The sequence below is a fragment of the Pinus tabuliformis genome, chromosome 3_2 (genome assembly GCF_031772625.1).
Source record: "Pinus tabuliformis cultivar Carrire ecotype Pingquan chromosome 3_2, CPIR1, whole genome shotgun sequence".
In the NCBI taxonomy this organism is placed as follows: Eukaryota; Viridiplantae; Streptophyta; class Pinopsida; order Pinales; family Pinaceae; genus Pinus; species Pinus tabuliformis.
The window spans coordinates 334,313,702-334,337,028 of record NC_142302.1 but is presented as its reverse complement, the minus strand read 5'-3'; the positions used below and the strand labels follow the sequence as shown (position 1 = coordinate 334,337,028).

Sequence of the window (23,327 nt, the reverse complement as noted above, 5' to 3'; positions counted from 1 at the left end):
CAGGTCTCTCCCTTCACTTTTACAAAAATATTGGCCTACAAGCCCTAAAACAAGTTTAACTTTGAATGTTTTACAAGACAAGGGGTTACAAGCCCTCCCTTGTCATCCTAGGGATGGCCATCATCATTAGGACTCTTGATCAAGTAAGGCCCATCAAACAATATCAAGGCTAGCCTAAGGGCATCTTGGGTCTGCCAGGTACAACAACAAAAAATCCAATACCAAGCAAGAAGAGCTCAGTGTTTCAACATTTGGGGGGTACTCTGGAGTGTCAATCATCATGTGGAATCATCAAAGTGCTCGACGTTTTGCTCTAAAGGAGCAACGTTGCAATTTCAAGGTCATCATTTCTCTTTGGAAGGTGCAAAATGGCTAGGGCATACTATGTAGTGTAGTGATATAATGTGCCTCAAAGGCCTCTATTGTACCTAGCAAAACCATCTCAAGATCAATTGAAAGCCACCAATCATTGGGGCAGTGACCATAGATGCATCATAGTGGACCATACTTAATTGTTAAGGGCATAATAACACTTCAAACCGAGATCATCTTTAAATATCTAACTAGACCAAGTCTCGTAAAAAGTGTTCCCCACTTGTGTCAAGGATGGCTAGATGGTCAACGTTATTAGGTATTTCCATTCCCTAAGGGGAGGTGACATGTCCTAGGTTAACCTTTCAATCCTTAGGTGCTTGTGATAGTGGTGGCAATGGAGGGGAAGGATTTCATAGCAAGGTGCCATGGGCATGGGACTAGCTGATGGAGGTCCATGAGTGTCTAGATGTAAGGACGGAGAAATCATGGAGGCATGAGTTGCCCCTTTCCTTGACCTGTTTTTTCTACCCCTTTGGTGTGCCTTTTACTTCTTTTTGATAATGCTATGACTGGAGCATAGTCTAGGAGCCCAAGTTTGCCTTTAATGATTTATTTACCCCTAAATGATGAGTCAATTTATCGTTCATCAAGGTTGGAACATGCAAGAGTTTTGTTATTATGTGATTCAACATCAAGTGCTAAAGGAACTGGGTGATGGCTAATGAGGAGGCTAGAACTCAGGCCATGCTTTTTCGCACACGCTAATTATTGTCATGGCCATCTTTTGCATTTTAGCTTTTTTCCTCACATTGTGGCCATTTTATGTTTTTATCTTTCTTTTAGTTGCATCAACCTCCAAGGAAAAGTTTTCGTCCCAAGCTCAAGGATGAGGATAAGAGAGTGTCAATCCCAATGAACTAGTGACCACACACCCAAAGAATGCAGATGAAAACTAGGGAATGATGGAAAATGACAAGTATGGAATACTCATGGAAACACTACTTCAATCTTAGTCTCCCAAGTAGTTCCACTCCTATAACCATAAGGCCTTAGAGGAGGTCCCTATTACCCACCAAAAGTGTGTAACCCCATACGAGAGTATTCTTCTCCTATCTTGGGAAGCCAGCCAAACAACAACCCTACACATTGCTCAATTATGATGATATGCCACATTCCCCTACCATTTGCACTCATCATGCACCTATCCGTTGAATTTTATTATAGAAATTGATCTTCTAATCTCGATAATAAATGTCAATAATTTATTAGTTCAATTTATCATATGCCACATGTATCATTAAGCAATTATACATAGAAAATCTTCAACAATAATGCAATGACAACAATAGGATCATAAAGAGACAGCCAAACACAAGAGACACAAAAATTACTCTAGGAAAAACCAACCTTGGGAAAAACCCAACCCACTTTTCTTAGAATTCAATCTTTAGTAAAGTTTACAATATAAATTGTCTAGAAATTTGTGCCAATTTCCAAGCCCAAATACCAATCAAACTTGGTCAAAGGAGAGAGAATATCTAACTTCTGTTTAGCTTAGTCAAATATGGTCAACGGGCCAAATTTCAACCTCTGCTGCTATCTCAGGAAAAATCGGTCAAAGTGCCTCAGTCAACCTGCAATCAATGCTAGTCAAACAACTCAATCAATGCCCAAAAATCTCAGTCTTTTTCTGCTTCTTCGCATGTGTGAACAGATGTCTAATTGTTCTTGAGATCAGAATTGATGATGATGATTTGAGGAGGTTGAATAGTTTATTTATAGTGGTCAAACTAGATGGGTTTTGGCCAATAGTCACACCCATTCACAAGGTGGGGTTGACTTGACTTTTGGGGCCTACAAGAAGGCCAGTAATAATAATATTTATTTTTCATATTTAATATTTTCTTGGGCCAATTTAGGAGGCCAGTTTGGCATGCGGGAATACTTCTCAATGCTACAAAAATCAAAACTATCACCATTCGACATTCCTCTTGAATGAAGGTGGGCTACCACTCGGCAAATACTTTAACCATTTTGCAATCAAGTGCTTTTACTTAATGTTTTGGGCATTCTAACATGGATAAAAGGGTGATCTAGATGATTGACCAATCTTGACTGTAAGCTTGTTCTCTCACCTTACCAGGGGGGTTAATCTTTAGCCCTAGTCCAATGGGACCTCTTATAAGGCCTTAGGGTTGTAGGAGTGGCACTACTTGGGAAACCTGGATTGAAGTAGTGTGTCCATAGACATCCCATACTTATCACCTTTCATCATTCCCCTAATTTCACATCCATCCTTCAGGTTTGCTATCATTAGTTCATTGGGATTTGGCACCTTCACATCTACATCCTTGAGTCTGGACAGGAAAACTTTTCTCGGGAGGTTGATTCAGCTAAAAGAAAGATCAAAGAATAAGATGGCCACAATAAAAGAAAAAGGAAAGTCAAAATGCAAAAGATGGTCGGGTCATTGATTAGCGAGTGGGACAAAACCTAGCATGAGCTCTACCCCCCTCATTAACCATCACCCAATTATTGAGCACTAGATGCTCCATCATATAATAAAGGAAGCCTTATATGTCCCAACCCCTACGAGCGAGAAACCGACTTATCCTAAAGGGGTAAATACATGTTATATCATTAAAAGAAAGCTCAGACACCTAAGTCGTGCTACTTATTAAAGCATTATCAAAAAGAAGTAAAAGGCGCACCATAGGGGTGGAAAAAGCAGGTCAAGGAAAGGGTTAACTCATGCATCCATGATTGCTCCCTTCATACATCTATACACTCAGGACAGTGGACCTTCATCGATTGATCCCATGGCCATGGCACCTAACCATGAAGTCTTTCTACTCCGTTGCCACCACTATCACAAAGAACTATGAATTGAAGGGTTGACCTTGGACATGTCACCTCCCCTTAGGGGTTGGAAGCACCTAAAAGTGTTGATTATCTAACCACCTCTAAGAAGGCAAGGAACACTTTTACGGAGTTGGTTTGTGTCATGTCCCTTCTCAAACACATTTGTAACAAGGTGTTGCTACAGAATTTTGCACAATTTTGGCTAAGGAAGAGAACCCATCATTTTCGACTTAGGGACTTAGGAGGCAATTCGACTTAATTTGGTTACTAGTGGAATGTGGGGGCCACCCACATGGGAATTCGAATTGGCCCATTCGAATAGCTTGGAGGGAAAGTCGAATAGGTGGATGGAGGGGCCCACATGAGGCAAGGGAGGCCCAAGGAGTTATAAGGAGGGAGCAACTCTCATTTTGGGATTCATTCATACATCTTGCAAACAAAATCACTTGACTATTCACTCTGTTGTTTAGCTAAGTCAACCGGCTGTTTAGCCACGAATCTCTCAAGCAAGAGATTCAGCCTCTACTTCGGGGGACCATTTATGCCCACCCTAGAGAGGCAGTTCTACAAGGATTTCAGGAGTTTTGGGGCAGTGACATAGCACCACCAACCAGTGCAGAGCAAGGAGTGCATATTTCTGGGCAGCCAGGAAACACGCAGAGGGAGATTGAGGCAAGCAGAGATCTAATTGCTTGTTTGGGAGTTGGGGAACTGAGGTAGCAACATTAGACTAGCGTTCTTGCTGGGTTTTACAGCCAGCTGAGCCAGAATTCGAACAATTCGACCTACTGGGTTGGGGGACAGCGCAGAGGCCACACAACAGATTTTCGTGGTACTTGGGAGTAGCTAAGTTGGGCCAAGAGATCATCCGGGGAGTCAGGGATTGGATAGCACAGGTGAAGTCATTATTTTGGAGAGGTTTTCAAGTGGATTTACAGGAAGTTTCCAACAAGTCGAAATTGGCAACTAGCACTGAGGTGAGGCTCCAAGGGGGTCGAAAATCAGAAGTCTAAAGCAGCCAAAATCCTTTCTGGGATCCCAAATATAAAGTTTCATAATTTTCTGAGCACCGGAGGTGTGGTTGTAAGCTGTATCTTTGCCGCAGATAGTGTAGAATTGTTGCCTTTGGGGGTCAATTTTGGGAAGTCCAAATCGGGCCAAACCATTTCTGGGTTTTTGTGGGTTTTGGCCAAGGAATCTGGGGTTAAAAGCATATAAATTTTTGGACAATTTTAGTGCACCTTCCAACCATTCGAACTTCAGCAAAGCAATAGTTTCTAAGCAACGCAGTGCAGATTGGTGCAGCAGCTAGACAGCTGTAAAGTTTTGTAGATGTTCTATGCTAAGAGCAATTTCACTTTTCTCACAGCAATCATACAAGTAGATAAGCAAAATGCAGATAGAACATATAAGCAGATCTTACAGAAGACAAATCAGAAACAAGAAAAATGTATGTGTTCGTTTCGGCGGTCAACAGGATGCTTCAACCAGCAAAGTCTCCTTTGGTCAGCCAGCCCAGCATGTGTCACAACAACCCTCCAACCAGTAGATGAGTCAACCCAAGTCAGTTCTACAAAAGTCAACGCTGTCCTGAAAAGTCAACGCAGGGGCAGCAAGCTAAAAGTCAACGCATCAGCAAAACGGTCAACCCTTTGACCTCGATTTTTGTGCCAGGTAGTACGACCTTCAAAAATCGAACCTCCCACAAGTTTTCAGCTTGTTTGGACCAAGCGTTGACCAAAGTCAACGCTGGTCAAATTTCTGCGAAACCCTAGCAGCAGAAAAATCCTCTTCGTCCTTCCCACGTGTGGCTGAAATTCGTCCTCCAGGTAGCTCGTACTTTTTAGGATGAGAGAGAGAGATGTGAGTTGTGTTGTGTTCAAATTCTCTCCAACTTTACCTGTATATATATCCATCAATGAGGGTGTGTGACACATCTGTTGGGCATGTGAGCCTACATTACAAAACTGGCTGACCTTGCACATATAATTTATTAAGAATAATAAATTCAAAATATAAGTTCATCGTATTAAGACTATTTTTATATGGATTTTACACCTCTCAGAAAGAGGAATCCAACAAAAATATTAGCCTCTTAATCTGAGCATCAGAACATGGAGTTTGGACCTAGTTGTCCAAATTTAACACTCCCTCTCAACTAGGGAGAACTCCATCTATTAGTGCAATTAACATCGTGAGTCATCCCGCCGAAACTTGCTTTGCTGGCTTCTTTATTTCAGAACAGAAGTGGGTCAGTCACAAAGACATCATTCCCCGACTGACATAATCAGTCCAGAGGTCCCAGACCTCACAAATCTTGATCCCAGATCAAGTGGTTGGACCATGCCATCCTAGATAGAGAGTACGGCAATCTCTGATGCGTCCATCAGTCTTTGCTAATAGTCTCTAGCTTTTCCACACCTCATTGGCCAAATGAGAGGTACTTCCCATGAGCCCTGAACTCAATGGGTAGGATGCATACGGGGCACAGATTAACTGAGTGGCGAACCAGCTCAATAATCACAAGGGTGGGGCAGAAGCATTATGAGTGCTTATAGCTCCGAGAAGCTATCCCCAAAGCCCCCCAGAGCTCCCAGAGCTCATCGTCCAACAGGACCCACATCATAGGGTCTTTCCACGACACCAAGACTCTCACGGAAGGTTAGGAACTTGACCTTCCCCAGGGGCTTAGTGAGAATATCCGCGACCTGCTCATCAGTTCCTATATGATCGAGCCTTACGGCGCCTCGCTGTACCATATCCCGGATAAAGTGGTACCTGATATCAATATGCTTGGATCGGTCGTGGAACACAGGATTCTCAGTCATACGAATCCCACTCTGATTATCACAGAGTATTACAGTGGTATCTAGCACATGTTGGAACAGCTCACTAAAGAGCTTCCTCAACCAAACTGCTTCACAACAGGCCATACTAGCAGCAATGTATTCGGCCTCCGCGGTGCTCAAAGCCACCGACTTCTGCTTCCTGCTCATCCATGAGATCGAAGCAGAACCAAGATTGAAACAGCATCCAGATGTGCTCTTACGATCCACCACACTGCCAGCCCAATCGGCATCAGTATATCCCCGGAGTATCACACTCCCGGCAGTGTATCTCAGCCCATGGTTTATCGTGCCCCGAAGATATCTCAAAAGATTCTTGGCACCAACCCAGTGAAAATGATGAGGCTCAACCATCTGTTGACTCAAAGTATTCACTGCAAAACATATGTCCGGACGGGTGTTCACTAAGAACATCAAAGCTCCTATGAGTTGACGATACTCAGTAGGATTGGCCAAGATAGGCCCTGCAGCGCTGCCACTCAACTTCTTAAAGTTGAGTTCCATTGGTGTCGACACGGACTTACAGTCCACCATCCCAAATCTTTCCAGAAGCTTCACAATATACTTTCCTTGAGAAAGGAAAATCTCTCCAGGTCTCTGCCGGACCTCCAGGCCTAGGAAATAGTGCATCAGTCCTAGGTCTTTCATCTCGAACTCAGCAGCAAGCTCCCTCTTACATTGATGAATGAGAGGGTCATTACCTGTCAGGAAGAGGTCGTCCACATACAACACTAGAATGAAAGGCTTTCCTTCCACAACCTTAAAGTAAAGGTTTGGATCAGCATTGCTTCGAGTGAAGCCCAGCTTCATCAAGTAACTATCCATCCTCTCATACCAAGCTCTGGGTGCTTGCTTTAACCCATAGAGGGCTTTCTTCAACCTGCAGACATAAGTGTCTCGATCTTGAACTTCAAATCCCAGAGGTTGTTCTACATACACCTCTTCCTTTATTGCACCATGCAGAAAAGCGGTCTTGACATCCATCTGATGAAGACTCCATCCTTGCGTAGCAGCAAGGGCTATGATGGATCGGATGGTGGTATATCGAGCCACAGGTGCAAATATATCGTCATAGTCAATTCCTTCCTTTTGAGAGAAGCCACGGGCAACAAATCTTGCCTTAAACTTTTCAGCACTCCCATCAGATCCATGTTTAATCTTGTAGAGCCATTTAGCGGTGACAACAGATTTGTCCTTCGGTCTCGGGACCACATCCCAGACATCATTCTTCATAATAGCCTCATATTCTTCATGCATAGCATCCTTCCAGACTTGATGCTTGATGGCTTCCTCAAAAGATCCAGGTTCAGATTGTATAATAGTACTCATGGCAGCTAGATACCCTTGGTATCTACACGGCTTCTTGCTTTCTCGGAATGTTCCCCTTGGGGCAGCATGACCCTCAGCATCTTCGAGGGTGTCCCGGAGCCATGATGGCCTCTTTCCTAGAGAAGGGGAAGGATCAATAGGGTCCATTGGCCCTTCAACATCAGGCATAGTCTCATCCTGGGGTTCTTCCAGATTTCCAGGTCTTTCTTCATGGTTTTCTTCAGATCTAGGAAGATCTACTACTTTCTTCAGGGAAGCATCTTCGTCAAAAGTGACATCATGGCTTATCTCTACTTCCCTTTGACCAGGTACATAGACTCTATATGCCTTAGAAGTCTCACTGTAGCCCAAAAACATTCCTTTCTTTCCAGTAGCATCCAGCTTACTTCTCTTTTCTTTCGGCACATGAAAATAGACAGGACATCCAAAAATTCTAAAATGTGAGACATCAGGTTTCTTACCAGAGAAAACCTCTTCGGGAGTTTTGGAGTCCAAAGCGGAATGAGGGCATCGATTTTGAATGTACACAGCAATATTTGCAGCTTCTCCCCACAGAAACTTTGGAAGACCCTGGTCACATAGCATGGCACGGGCAGCTTCCACAATAGTCCTATTCTTGCGTTCAGCAACACCATTCTGCTCAGGAGTATATGCAGTGGTAGTCTCCCTCTTAATGCCAGCTTCTCTGCAAAAGTCTTTGAACTCATTTGACTCATATTCAGTGCCATTGTCAGTCCTCAAAATCTTGATCTTCTTTCCGGTCATATTTTCCACCAAGGCTTTGAAGGTACGGAACCACATGAAAGCCTCATCCTTCTTCTTCAAGAAGTATATCCAGGTTTTGCGAGAGAAGTCATCAGTAAATGTCATATAGTAAGAACATCCCCCCAGGGATGTTACAGGCAACATACCGGAAAGATCAGAATGGACCAGTTGCAATATCTCAGATGTCTTTGTGACACTTGAGGGGAAAGGTCCCCTTGTATGCTTTCCTTCAGCACAGCCCTTACATACACCTTTATGATTATTTCCAAAATCAGGCATCCCTGTCACCACCTTCCTTGCTTCGGGAAGAGCCTTGTAATGAAGGTGTCCAAATCTTCGGTGCCATAGTTCAGTTTGACGGATAGTATCACAAGTCATAGCTCCCAACGGACTCCCTACAACCTGGTAGAGTGTACCAACCCTAAAACCAATTGAGATAGCTTCCTTGAAGCTCTTCTTCCACATGAGTACCTTTCCATCAGAGAAAGTTACATTGAATCCTTTGTCTTCCATGGCAGATACAGACACAAGGTTCTTCTTCAATTTGGGTACATAGAGTACATCTTGTAGATGGAGGACTTGTCCTTGAGACAAGTGGAGGGTCACAGTCCCGGTCCCTTTCACAGGATAAGTGGCATTATCCCCAAGGATAATATCTAGATTAGTATCCCTTTCAACCATGTCAGAAAGTGCTTCCTTGAATCCGGTGATGTGTCTTGAGGCACCACTATCGATTAGCCAGACATCCATAGTGTCGGGCGGAGATGCAGCTGAGAGAGCAGATATTAGAATATACTCATTTCTTTTATTAACAACATTAGACTCCTCATACCTAGTATTTCTGGTCCTTTTAGAAGGTGGATTGTTTCCTTCAAAGTGAGCCTTCCTCTTTCCTTTGGATTTGTCATTTCTTCGATTCCCATTCCTTCGGTTGTTGTTGTTGTCGTCACTATCGGGAGAATTCTTCTGGAAGGGGCATTCTCTAGCATAGTGTCCAGTCCTATGGCAGGTGAAACATTTACCCTTCTTCTTTTGAGTCTTAGTCCTTCCTTTGTCCTTGGAACCACCAGAGTTCTTCTTTCGGGAATGAGCAACATAGGCAGCATTTCTTTCATTATCAAATTCCTTCATCCTTGTTTCTTCTTGCATACATCTAGACAGAAGCTCATCAAAGTTAGGGATGGTATTATTGTTGAGAATGGTAGTTGTGAATACTTGCCATTCATATGGAAGTCCTCCAAGTGCGGTGAGAACCATCTCACGATCAACTATTGTCTCCCCAATAGCTAGCAGATTGTTCCTGGTTTCGGTCAACTTCATAAAGAAAGTTTGAATAGACTCGTCTCGGCCCTTCTTCATATTCTTCAACTTGTTCTTGAGGAATAGCACTTGGTTCACATTGTTTACTCGGAACATAAGTATCAGTTTGTCATACATCTCCTTGGATGTGCCTAGTTCAGATATGTAGGCAACCAGACTCTTATTTATGGATTCCCTGATCAGCAGCTTTGCTCTGATTTCTCCCTTCTTATACTTGTGTTTAACAGCAGCAGAGGCATTTGATGGAGGTTCTTGAATCTTCCCTGTCACATGATCTAGGAGATCATGATCTTCTAATTTGAGATCTAATAACATCTTCCAGGCATGGAAGTCATCACTTCCAGTCAGCTTGTCATTCTCCCTGAATTCAAGCTTAGAGGAATCCATTTCCTTCGATGATGATTGCTATAGATAGAGTTTGTCTTCACCTCAGCTCCGATACCATGTAAAGTTTTGTAGATGTTCTATGCTAAGAGCAATTTCACTTTTCTCACAGCAATCATACAAGTAGATAAGCAAAATGCAGATAGAACATATAAGCAGATCTTACAGAAGACAAATCAGAAACAAGAAAAATGTATGTGTTCGTTTCGGCGGTCAACAGGATGCTTCAACCAGCAAAGTCTCCTTTGGTCAGCCAGCCCAGCATGTGTCACAACAACCCTCCAACCAGTAGATGAGTCAACCCAAGTCAGTTCTACAAAAGTCAACGCTGTCATGAAAAGTCAACGCAGGGGCAGCAAGCTAAAAGTCAACGCATCAGCAAAACGGTCAACCCTTTGACCTCGATTTTTGTGCCAGGTAGTACGGCCTTCAAAAATCGAACCTCCCACAAGTTTTCAGCTTGTTTGGACCAAGCGTTGACCAAAGTCAACGCTGGTCAAATTTCTGCGAAACCCTAGCAGCAGAAACCCTAGCAGCAGAAAAATCCTCTTCGTCCTTCCCACGTGTGGCTGAAATTCGTCCTCCAGGTAGCTCGTACTTTTTAGGATGAGAGAGAGAGATGTGAGTTGTGTTGTGTTCAAATTCTCTCCAACTTTACCTGTATATATATCCATCAATGAGGGTGTGTGACACATCTGTTGGGCATGTGAGCCTACATTACAAAACTGGCTGACCTTGCACATATAATTTATTAAGAATAATAAATTCAAAATATAAGTTCTGCTCATCGGATTAAGACTATTTTTATATGGATTTTACACCTCTCAGAAAGAGGAATCCAACAAAAATATTAGCCTCTTAATCTGAGCATCAGAACATGGAGTTTGGACCTAGTTGTCCAAATTTAACAACAGCCTTCAACTCAGCCATTTTCCTACCTGGGTTTGGTCCTGCTTGTCCTTTTAGACAAGCCCAGGTGCACCATTCCATAATCTATTGTTTTTGACTTACAAAATATAATAAAATGGCTCAGAAGTTCTCCATTTGCAGCTTTTATATGGGTGTTTGTTGAATATTTCGTTTTTGTAATTTGTTGTATGTATTATTTGCTTGTTATTACTTGTGTTCTTATTAAGGATCATTACAGTTTGCTTTCACTTGAGTTTGAGATGGTTTTCCAAGTGGTCCTTCATAGGGCAGTAGAGGCCTTATTGGCACACCTACTCCATTCCTACTCCACATGATGCCCAAGTTGTACTACACTCCCAAAGAGTAGTGATGACCTTGCAAGTGCAACAATGCCCATCCCATGGTTGCGGGGGAGCGCCACCCCCCCCCCCTCTCGAACCCGCTCCCGAAGCGCAGTCCCTTTGGGAGCAACCCCGGGAGCGTGCTCTCTAAAAAAAAATTCGCTCCCTAGCTTTTTTTGCAATTATTTTATGCAAACACGTTCCAAACGCAATTTTTTTTTCAAAGAAACAAGAATTTTTTAGTGGGGCAGCCTAATGATCAAGCCTATGGCCCTAGCATTGATATGTAATTCGTGGTAATGTTAAATTCTTAAGTAAAAGTGACATTCTCCTTTATCTTTCGTTTTCATCATTTTACTTAAATTTTTAACATTACCATGAAATGACTCAGGATGTTTGAGAGTGGTTCCGACCTCATATGGATCTCACTCAAAATCCAGCAGACTTATCAGTTTTTCAGGATTTCAGCATTAGGGGATTGCAATGTTTCCATTGGATTTTGTCATGCACTAGGATATGGAACTCATCAAAAGAACCAATCCCTCTATGTACCTTGATGTTAGTGCATTGGTTGTCGAACTCCTCTATCATGACCCTATTAAAAATATACCCATCACTCAAACAAAATCTTGACTTGACATGTTATGTTTCTTCTAGTGATGTGATCTTTTTGGAGCTATTGATATTGGAGAATGATTTGTGCCTTGGATGTCTTTCTAGGATTGAAAGAAGGTTATTTCTTGGGGGAATTATAAGTGTAATTCCAAATTTTTATTGTTTTTATGTGATTAATTTATGCTAGGGTTTTTCTTATTCCATGTCTAAATGCAAACTATTTATGGAAAATCTTGCTTGACTATTCCATGTTAAATTCATCTTCCTTGAAATCCATAAGGGGCCTCCTAGAGAGCTTCCCCTATTTAATTTCTCCCCTCACCAAAAAGATGGTTAGGGTTTATCAAGTGAAAACTAGGGTTTTCCCCCTTACTCGAACCACAAACTCAATTTCTCTTAAATTTATCCCTAACGACTCCATCACCCAAGTAGGAATAGGCACCGGGAATCCTTGTTGTGGTCAACATTATAAAAACCATTATCTTTTCTTCTCCTTTATTTTTCGAAGTCCTTTAAGGTAAGCCTCTAAGGCTAAGTTATAGAGTCGAATTCAATTAGGGCACTTATTGGATAGGCATTGAGGCTTAAGTAGCTTGAATTCATCTTTGTTGATCCTCGACACTCAAAATCTAGCATTTTTTTATGGTTGAATTTGCCCTCATAGGGTTGAAGTCATCCTAAGTAATTTGTCCCCAAAAAAACCTAGACCTTAGCTAGAGACTAGGGTTTCAACTTAGGGCTTAATTTGAAGGTTTGCCTCCTCCTTTTATTGATTAAATCATTTGAAAACCTTTTCTTGGTACTTGCATGCCTGGGCATTCCTTTGTTGATCTATATCTTGCAACCCTAGGGCACACGTTCCTCTTTTTGGGCTTAGTATATGATACACTACTCCTACACAAAAGAATTGTGACCTTGTCCAATGAAAAAGTATCTTTACTTAGCCTTTCATTTACATCACCTTTAGCCATTTAGCTTATAGACTATCCTTAGGTGAATATTGGGAAGCCTCCCTTGTGTAATTTGCATAGTTTTAAAAAACGGCCGTTTCGAAACGGAAACGGCCGAGTTGGTCCGTTCCATTGCCCTCCGGATTGACTCGGTACAAAAAACGGCTCGGTTAGCCGAGTCATGGCTGACTCGGCCAACTCGGCCGTTTCCTGTATTGACTCGGCCAAGTCACAAATAGCGGCCCGTAACCCACTAAAACAGCGATTTAACATTATTTTAATGAAATTTTAAGGGGTTTGCTGATTGGTTTGGACTTCAAGATGTTTTATGAATTAGCAAAATGTTATTTGGGGTCCATTTCCCCCTCCCAAACCCTATTTAACACACTCAAATGCTCTCTACTATTGATATGCTATTCAAATTTCATGGTAATGTTAAATTCTTAAAGTAAAAGGATGAAAATGAAGATTCAGGAGAATGTCACTTTTACTTAATCTTCATTTTCATCCTTTTACTTAAATTTTTAACATTACCATGAAATGACTCAGGATGTTTGAGAGTGGTTTCAGCCTCATTGGATTTCATATGGAGAAAGTAGAATTTTAGATTTCATTCAAAATCCAGCAGACTTATCAGTTTTTCAGGATTTCAGGATTGTAGGGTTGCAATGTTTCCATTGAATTTTGTCATGTATTAGGGTATGGAACTCGTATTTAATCAAGAGCACCAATCCCTCTATGCACCTTGATGTTAGTGACATTGGTTGTCAAACTCCTCTAGGATTCGCTCCCAAACCAGGAGCTTCTAAAAATGTCGCTCCCGCTCCCGTTTTCGGTCCTGCTCCCAAGTAACACAAAGAAGAGAAACCGTTTGGATCAAAAACGGTTAAATGATCTAGTTTATGTCCAATACAACCTCCGGCTCAGATGAAACCATTTGTTGAACAAAATACCTGATTCAGATCCCATTGTGTTGGAAGACATTGATCCAACATCAGATTGGGTAGTGGAGAGTCGTCCAGCAGAGTTTGATCCTGATGAGGATCTTGATTTAGATTTAGATATCGAGACATCAGTTGAACTTGAACATGCTGTTCAGTTGAATGCAGATCCCAATCCACCAGCCTCAGTCTCACAGCGAAGCAAGGACTCCAGTTGTAGGTGCTTCCTCTGCTCAGCCACGACAGAAGCGCAGCCGCATATCTACTTTATCTCAGCTTGCATCTGCTGCAGTTGCACAGCTTGCTAGTGGTACCACTTCTACAGTTGCAGTTGGAGATGATGATGATGATGAGGAGCCATGGGGCCCCCTGTCTGACTCTGATGATGATCCAGAGATTGATCGACATGATCTTGGCTCATCTGGCAGTAGCTACTAGCCAGTAGCTGTAGTACTAGTACTGGAGTCTGGTCACAGTTTACTTTTGTTGTAGAGGCCATTTCTAGCCTCCTTGGTTATGTGTTTTTTGTTTTGAGTCTTTGATCATGTATGACAGTTGACTATGTATTGCCATTGGGTACCATTTTGATATAATGGATTGGTTCATGAGCCTACTTTGATCATATGTTGTCTTCCATCTATATTATAATGCTGTGTGTTTGGAAACATGAACGAAAATCTTTAAAATTATGTTTTTTTATAAAAAAAATAAATATTTAATGTATTTTTTACAATGACCGAGTCATTGAAATCAAGCCGGCGCAGTCATTACCGTTTCGGAGTCGGAGTCAGAGTCGATCCTCGGCCAAGTCAGAGTCGGAGTCGGAGTTTTAAAACTATGGTAATTTGACTAAATAGCAAGAGGAGGATTGTTAAGGTGACAGTGGCAATCCACCTCATTGTTGCAACAAGGTCTGGCCTTTACCTTGTGAGGCCTCTCACAAGGCCTGCTAGATTTTGAGGGAACAGTCCCACTGGACGAGGATCAAAAACTAACCTCCCTGATAAAGTGAGAGAACAGGTTTACAGTCAAGATCAGTCAATCATCTAGATCACCCTTTAATTCATGTTAGAATGCAAAAAACATTAGGTAAAAGCACATGATTGCAAAATGGTTAAAGTACGTGCCAAATGATGAAACACCTTCCTTCAAGAGGAATGACAGCTGGTGAGAAGTGGCTGACCAGTGCAAATGGTGGAGGATCATGGCATATCATCATGTACTAAGCAATATAGAGCTATTGGCTAGCTGGCTATCCAAAGAAGGAGAAATTTTTCTTCTATTGGGTTGCCCACTTTTTGGTAGGTATCAAGGACCCTATTGATGACTCCTCTAGTCTTCGTATTATAGATTTTTCTTCACTTATTGAGTATACTCTTATCAATGGGTCATACAGTCCTCATCTTGTAGATGATGATGTTTTTGTCAACAATGCATCAACTCCTCGTTGAATCTAACTTCTGATTTATTAGCATGCTCCTCAAAGTTCGAGCCCATTATTCAAAAATGAAGTAGACAATTTGCATGATTCACCTAGACCAATTACTCTTTCTTCGAATATGTCAAGGACTATACGTAAGTGGGCTATCTCCATCTTATTAATGCATTGTACAAAACCCACCTGTTTGGCACCAAACCAGCCTTTTCCAGTTCCAAGCCACGGCTGGACTGGTTTTGGCATCAAAGCAGTCGGACCAGCCAGTTCCACTGTTCCAATCCAGTTCTGATAACACCGCTAATCATCACTCTGTATTTTTCATGGTTACATTCTCTTTTACAAATCTCATTCAGCAGCTTGGGACTGCTGCTTTTTACCTGGCCACACCCTATTAATTGTTATGATCACCTATGAAAATTTCCATTTTACTGGCTGGAGAATTCAATCTTCTTGCTAGTCTAGACTACATAGTCTTAGCCTTTCCCGGGCTTGAGAATTTATTGTCTGATCTGTTCCCTGGCATCCTAGGGTCACTCGAGGCAAATATTATCTTCCTCTTTCGATGCACAACTTTCCGTCAAACAACACTTACGCAGCTGATCACTGGGAGGACTTCATTCTCCTTATAATATTGCTGCATGGTACAATATGCCCATGGCTTTGAAATTGCACAGCCACCCAAAAGTAACTATGTACAACATCCAAATATCCTGTCAAGTTGGTCAGGATAATACCATGGTATAGTGCTAACCTATGCATTTGCTTACCCTCTGGTGCAATCAGATCAATAACCATACTTGTCATCAGAACTGGAAGATGCATCTTCTAAACAGAATTTGAATGAATTCTGCCTAGTCTGCTTGGTCTCTTTTTCCATACATTTCCTATGTCCTGGGCAATAACTTCATCATGCAAGTGCACAGAGAGAGAGATAAATACAGAGTATTGCACTCATGCGAGCCTATCTAGCTTCCTCAACAAGTATACATTGCAGAATTCAACCTTTGTTTATGGATTTCCACATCCTCCAGATTTGATTTGTATGCAAAATTTTCATCTTCCTCATCATTTGCACTAGCAGGTAGATCCCCCTAACTATATTCTTTGCCATATCCTTGGAGTAAAAGCATCTGTCATTATCTTTTTTCAGTCTTTTGAACTTGGTTATCCTTTTTGTCATCACTATCCTCCTCTTCTTTGTCAAAATACTACAGTATTACCCTCTGACCTGGTGTTCAGCAGAATGATGGGTAATAAACCACAACGACACCAATACCAAGAGTTATGAGCCTAACAACACTTAATTTGGGCATTTTTGCTCTTGTGATTAGTATTTTTCTCTCGGGCACACTTGTGTATTTCTATTTTCAGCACTTGTGCTTGGCTTTTGCACTCTCTCTCTAGCACACTATGCCTATCTCTCTATAGTGCAATTGTGAGGAGTCTATTTCAGAATTTGGGCGCTATTTATTTCATTGATCTCAACATTCATTTTGGTGATTAGAGAGAACAAAGTGAAAACATAACTCTATAGATCAATTAGCAAAGTATGTCATATTTATGTCTTTCTAGTTATTAAATGATACAAATCAATATGGCAAACTTTATACAGTAAGATACTTTGAAAAGACCTTCCTAGCATTTCTAATGACTTGTAAAACATAATCTTCAATTACCTTACCTACTTCCTCTCTACTTTCTCCATCACCCACTAAATTTGACATCAGCTACTTTCAAAATCTAAAGATCTAGTTCTGAGTTTTGGATAACTCCCTTAAGCCCAAAAAAAGATGACCTAGAAGCAAGAGGACTACTAATGGCAACGGTAATTTTCCTAACACTTATGATTTCACCATGAGGCTCTTTCTTTTAAGTCATAATTATATGGTTTCACCATGAAGCTCTTTCTTTTAAGTCATCATTATACGGTTTCACCATGAAGCTCTTTCTTTTAAGTCATCATTATGTCTACAAGCTGAAGCAATGGCAAAAGTATTCGAGTGAGTGCATAACAAGACCAAGTTTTGGATATAGCATCGCAAATCATGCCTTACATTAAAAGTGTTAGTTCAAGAAAAAGTAGCATATCTCAATACGGTAGTGATTGATAGGAAAGTTTAAAAGGAAATACTGGGGAGAAAGTGAGATGACAAAAGTCAAGATGATGCAACCTAAATGACTCGAGTGTGGAATCAAAAACAAGCACAACCCATATACCAAACAAATTGAGTAGAAGCCATAACCCAATACTGTGTTGCTGAGACGACTAAATATTCTTTTTATGTCTTAGCTTTAGCTAAAAATTTCTGTTTCTCACAAAGTAACACCTAAGGCCGTAACTTGTGGCAACTATGAGGCATATTACTATCTTTACTTTGCTATACTGTTCTGTGAAAAAGAAAACTTGTGGGTCTGCTTTAAAACTATAAACCAATCTCTTAAATTAGTGACTGATAAAATATCAACAAAAAACAAAAAAATATCCATTCCCTATCAAGAGACATGGCATGCATATACCTCGACAGACATATGACTACACTCTTCTAACCCTAACACATAAGACGTTATATTTTCAATGTCAATAAAAGCATAGATGGAAAGTACAGATCTATAGAGTAAAGTTCACTGGTAATTTAAAACATGAAGAGTTAAATACAAATACTCCATTAAAAAAATTTAGTTTGACTCTTACCATCCAACAGATAAATGTAAGAAGCAACTAAGATTACTTACAAATATTGCAAATTCGGTAGTTGTCCAAGCTGAGCAACTAATTCACCGGATAATTGAGCATTTCCCAAATCACTACAGAAAACATACAATTGGGGAGACTTAGCAAGAGTTAAAACCAACCAAAAATAAGAATTCAAATGTAAACCAAGAATATACTCACAGCCTTATCACGCTTTGTCCATCATTACATGTAACATGGAACCATGTACACGGATTTACAAGAGTTGCATCCCAACTCTGTAGCACATTATTCGGATCATTTACATTATTTTTAAAGCTCTGTAAAGCATCACCTACACAAGAACTTCGAAAAGTCAAGAACTTCCATAGCATTATCCTTTACGAAGCTGAATAGATGTTAGAGAGTAGGAATTGGAGCATCATGTCAAGCAGTTTAGTTAAGAACACCTCTCAGACATGTCAAGCAGTTTAGTTAAGAACACCTCTCAGATATTTATGCTTAATCAAGTGCAAGTAACAGCATTTTTTCCCTATAATCAAGTTGGTAAAAACTATATTCTATCATGAGGGCAAAACACGTTGTGGTGTATTTGTGCAAAACAAGTTGATAGAATTGCTCTACTGCAATCTGAAAATTAACTTGCACACATATTCATAAGGCCATGAGCAAAGACAAATATCAAAGATCCAAAGATATGTTATGTGTTGAGGAGGCATCAACAGTCTGGAAAATTATATGTTAAGACTTATCTTTGATGAAATTTAAGTTTTCAAATTCAATTTTCGTTCAATCTTTTTCCAACATGTCTATAGGGAAAGAAATGAAGAAGATGATGAACTCTCAAAAGCATGTCTTCAATTAGATCCAGGATCATGGCATATCCAAGAGCATAAGAATAATCAAATTTCTGAATATTTGCATCCCTCCTTTTATTGATTTTGGTATTCTTACAAGATGACATGTACTTAGGTCATATTTTCTGGAGCATGTGATCCTGGAGACGATATCTGTTTTATTTTTTCTTTCTGTTTACTGTGGGAAGCATTTTTTTAAATAGCCATTTCAGAACTATATGTCATGTTGAACAGTTTTTTACTGGAGAATATTATGTGTTCCCGTGCGGAGGACTAAAGATCTAACATTTTGAACTGTATTGGGCGGTTTTTCAGGAGAGGAACCTCTGTTTTTCTCTTTTATATGATGTCTACAGAAATGCTTAAATGTATATACAATATGTAGTTTTTGCATAAAATTAAGATTTTTTCCTAAAGAAAAAAAAATGTTGTGTGTTGAGGAGAAAAAAATTCATTCCGGAAAAGTATTAGATATTTGGAATAATCATCAAGGCCTTCAAACCAAGAGAATAATAGATGTAATATATGAAGCATTTTTCCAAAAGAAAAAAAGGAAGTCATTATTATTGGGTTCCTACATAGGAGAAGCGTGGTTTCGTAAGGTACTGTAAACAGTCAGATTTTGCCTGAACATTTATCGCCAGAGGTTATTGAACGCAATAGTTTATTGAGGTCATTTTTTGGCTTCTTTCCAGCCAGAATTTTTTTGGTCATTTGTTGCCTGAAAGCTGGCCAGAAATTGGAAATCAAAGTTTTAAGTTGTTCAGTCTACATAATCCGAGTGTCCCGAGGGTTTTCCAGGATGCTGAATGTATTTCTGCATGCAAAAATGCAATTTAAACATTGTGATCTCACTAAGCATCATGTCGTTAGATTCCACAAAAAAAAACCCCAAAAGGTCGCCTCCTTAACTGCACCTTCTCCAACCCCTATCAAATCAAAATTTTGTAACAAACACTAGTAAATATCATCGAGTAAAGACTGTGGAAAGGCCAAAGAATACATAATGGCTGCATGAAATCCTTACGAGATAAAGTATTGTAGAGAAATATAGTATAACGGGCACTTTGAATTGAGAAACATGCTTCTTACTGTTTGAACTTCGAACTTTAAGCAAATTCTATATTAAAAAGTTGGGATGCGGGACATTTGGCAAGGAATGGTCCATAGAATAGAATTTTCCAGACAGACTGAGAATTGCAGATATGGGGTCGCAGAGGGAGCCGTGCAACCGTTTCAGGAAGCTGAGAAGAATGGTTTGGAGTCCATATAAGACACCAATTTCAAAGCAGGTGTCTTAATAACAGAAAACGCTTTCAATTTCGGAACCATAAAATTTTATTTCAAAGAAGAAAGTGTATTGACTCTAATTTGTCTATCACAAAGACAGAAAGCAATGCGAACTCTCACCTTCTGTGTTGGCAAATCCTCGCCGAAGCAGAGAGAAGAGCAGCAGCAACAAGAAGCGAAAATTGCAGGTTTTTACCCCCTGCTTCTCCATGGCAATGACCAGTCCGCCTGATCCCCTAGTGCAGCGCCGAGGTCTGTTACCAGAGGTAGCTAAAAGTGAGGTTATTCGGTTATGAAATTCATGGCGGCCGTGGAGTCAAAGAAAGACGCCCATGTGCCCTCGACGCTAACCCGTCCATAAAACCATTATATATTTATATAATGACTTTCAAGGTCCGACTCAGAATAGCTGTCATAATGAACTGACCAGAGCAGCAGCTGCATTGTGATCGCAGAGTTCGCCGTCCGGGCAGGCTGAATGCAGACTTTTTCTCTGCCCGCTGCCCAAATCGACTTCCGCTGACGTGTTAATCGGGACAATTGACTGCGGGTCTCTTTGTCCGGTTTGGGATCGCTTGTTTTAAATTTGTCGAAAGACATTTTAATTAATTTTAATTCGATATTTAACCTCTGAAATTCGTCCTTGACCAGCTTTGTGTTTGACTCGTGGAGAGAGGACCCCATGGATGGCTGACTGCCGGCCTGTAAGTCGAAGGGTGGAGGAAGCAACCAACCAGTACAGTCCCTCTTCATTCATTGACTTTGCTAGCGACCAAACTGAGAGGGCACGGGGATCACACAAGGAATTATCAATGTACGCATCAATCTTTGGAAAGGATGAATTTCAGAGAAATTTCCAACCTTGAATTATTATACCCACCTCCTGAATTTATCGACATGAAATTTCAAACTTTTGTCTCTTCTTCTTTTCTCCCTTCTTTCTTTCCCTTTTTAACTATGATAAATATGTAGAAATTTCAATTTTTTTTACTTAAGATGTGTCCTTAAAAAAATGTTTTTAAAGTTTTATTTTTCTTTGTTTTGGTTGTGTCACTTAAAGTTTTATTTTTCTGTGTTTTGTTTGTGTTTGGTTATATTTTTAGGTTTATTTTATTTAAAATTTATCATAAATTTATTAAAATTATAAATTTGAATGGTCTAATTTGTATAATTTGAATGTTTTGAGAGTTTTGTAATACATTGAATCTAGTTATACAATTTAAATCATATTTTCAATAATTAAAAATCACAATCTTATCAAAAATTATATCATTCGGATTAAAATTTTCAAAATATAAAATAATTAAAATGTGCCTAACATAAATAGTCAAAAACCCATCAAATCTCTTTTCACTCTTAAAAAAAAGTTTTCATCTCAAGAGATTTAATCTCTCTCTAAACTTGGTAGATCACGTGTTAAAATGAATTTAGATTAGTTGAATTATTAATTATAATTATAAATATATTTATTAGTTTAGTTTTTTATTTTATTTTATTTTTAGTTTTATGTAAAAGTTGAAAGGTTTTATTGATAATTATTATTTGTATATTTTATTTTATTTTTTATTTGTTTTCATTAAATAAAAATGTTAAACATTACAACATCTCCTCATATTAAGTTGAAAAGCATGCAATAATTCATTAAAAATGTTTATAAATTTGTAACACATCTTAATATTAAAATCTTAGTCTTATATAATTTAATTAAAAAATAAAGAGTGGCATTTTATGCTTTTGAAAAAAAAGTGTCATCTTTTCCTATTTAAAGGAGTTGGTTTTGAAAGTTCAATTAGAATGTGCCTAACATAATTCTAGTTAAAGTTTCAAAACCAACTTTTTTTCAAAAGTTTCCCAACCAACTTCTTAATAGAAAAATATGACTCTTTTATTTCAAAAGCATAAAATGACACTTTTTAACTAACCTAGATAAGACTAAGTCTTTAATATTAAGATGTTTTACAAATTTATAAATATTTTTATTAAATTATGGGATTTTGACCATTTATATCATGTATATTTTAATTATTTTATATTTTGGATTTTTTAGTTAGGAAATAATATAATTTTTTTATAAGATTGTATTTTTTCGTTATTTAAAATATGTTTTTAAATATATAAATAAATTCAATGTATTAAAAAACTCTTGAGACATTCAAATTATACAAACTATATGGTTCAAATTTATAATTTCAACAAAATTATGCCAAATTTTGAATAAAATAAACCAAAAAATATACCCAATCACAACCAAATCAAAGAAAAGTTAGACTATATAACTGAGTAGGATTTATTCTTAACATTTTCTAAGAGGACACCTTTGTGATATGTATACTCTTGACTAAAGAGATTAGAAATTTCTACCTATTCACCATAATTAAAAAAAAAAAAAAAAAAGAGAGAAAAAGGTTAGAAATTTCATGTCAATAACATTAGATGTGGGTAGCTTCATGTAAATAACTCAATGTTGGAATTTTCTTTGAAAACCATCCTTTCCCAAGATTGATGAGTACATTGATAATTCCATGTGTGATCCTCATGCCTTCTCAGTTATTCGGGGTCGCTAAGAGCAAGAGGGGTTATCCTTCGCCCTGATTATCAAATGGAGATTAAATTTGCATGGGATCTAGGCATAGAAATGAATAATTAAGTAGAATATTTAGCTTTATGACAAGGACTTGAGTTAGCAATAACAAGGCAAATTTGAAAGATTATTGTTATTGGAGATTAAATGGTGGTGGTTAGGCAAGTAAGAAAGGCCCAAGTGGCCACCCCCATGAAAAAGCTATCTTCCCTCCAACACATTATCCTTTAGATTAATCAATTTGAAGAGATAGAATTTTTCTGTGTGTATTGGCATATGAATCAGTTGGTTGACTCGGAGGCAAATCACGGAGACAATTTATACCAAGGTCTAACAAATGTGGGAAAATCACGGGGTCAACTGAAGAAGAAGGTGTGACGCACTCTTGAGCCTGAACTGCGAGCAAATAAGAATGGGGTTGAGACATGGAGGAAGGTATTGGAGGACGAACCACCGGCTCTTGGAAATTATAGTTTATTTTCATATTGTCATGGACTGTAGATTTGTATTGTTGTTAGGAGTTTTTTTTCTAGGTTTATAGCATTAGTCTTTTCATAATAGCAGTAAATAGTTTAATGAGGGCTAAAAATTTTGAATTTTGGTCTTTCTTGGCATGTAAAGCACTTGAACTATCAAGAATTTGTAAGAGTTCTAGCCCAGAAACCATATTTTTATTTAATATAAACCCTCATCCATTTCTTAAAAAATAATTACAATTCATTAAAAAAGCTTGTAAATTTGCAACACATATTTATATTAAAGATTTGATCTTACCTATCTTAGTTAAAAGGTAAATGTACCATTTTCAGTGTTATTTTATGCTTTTGAAAGAGAAAAAAAAAAGTGTTAATTTTTTTTTTGGGGTTAAAGAAGTTAGTTTTGAAAGTTCTAT

The 23,327-nt window shown here is 39.1% G+C and overlaps 1 protein-coding gene across 1 annotated transcript in view; it reads right to left on the bottom strand.

Annotated features, from left to right (window-relative positions):
• The window catches only part of LOC149180851 (somatic embryogenesis receptor kinase 2-like), a 111,362-nt gene extending 91,078 nt beyond the window's left edge, over positions 1-20,284 (bottom strand). Inside the window, exons 1-3 of the mRNA XM_089416333.1 lie at positions 19,975-20,284; positions 17,909-18,041; positions 17,749-17,820 (exon numbers count right to left, since the gene is read on the bottom strand). Coding sequence (XP_089272459.1) covers positions 17,749-17,820; positions 17,909-18,041; positions 19,975-20,065 — 296 coding nt within the window. The 5' untranslated portion in view covers positions 20,066-20,284. The remainder of the gene's footprint in view (positions 1-17,748; positions 17,821-17,908; positions 18,042-19,974) is intronic.
• Between the last annotated feature and the right edge of the window lie 3,043 nt (positions 20,285-23,327).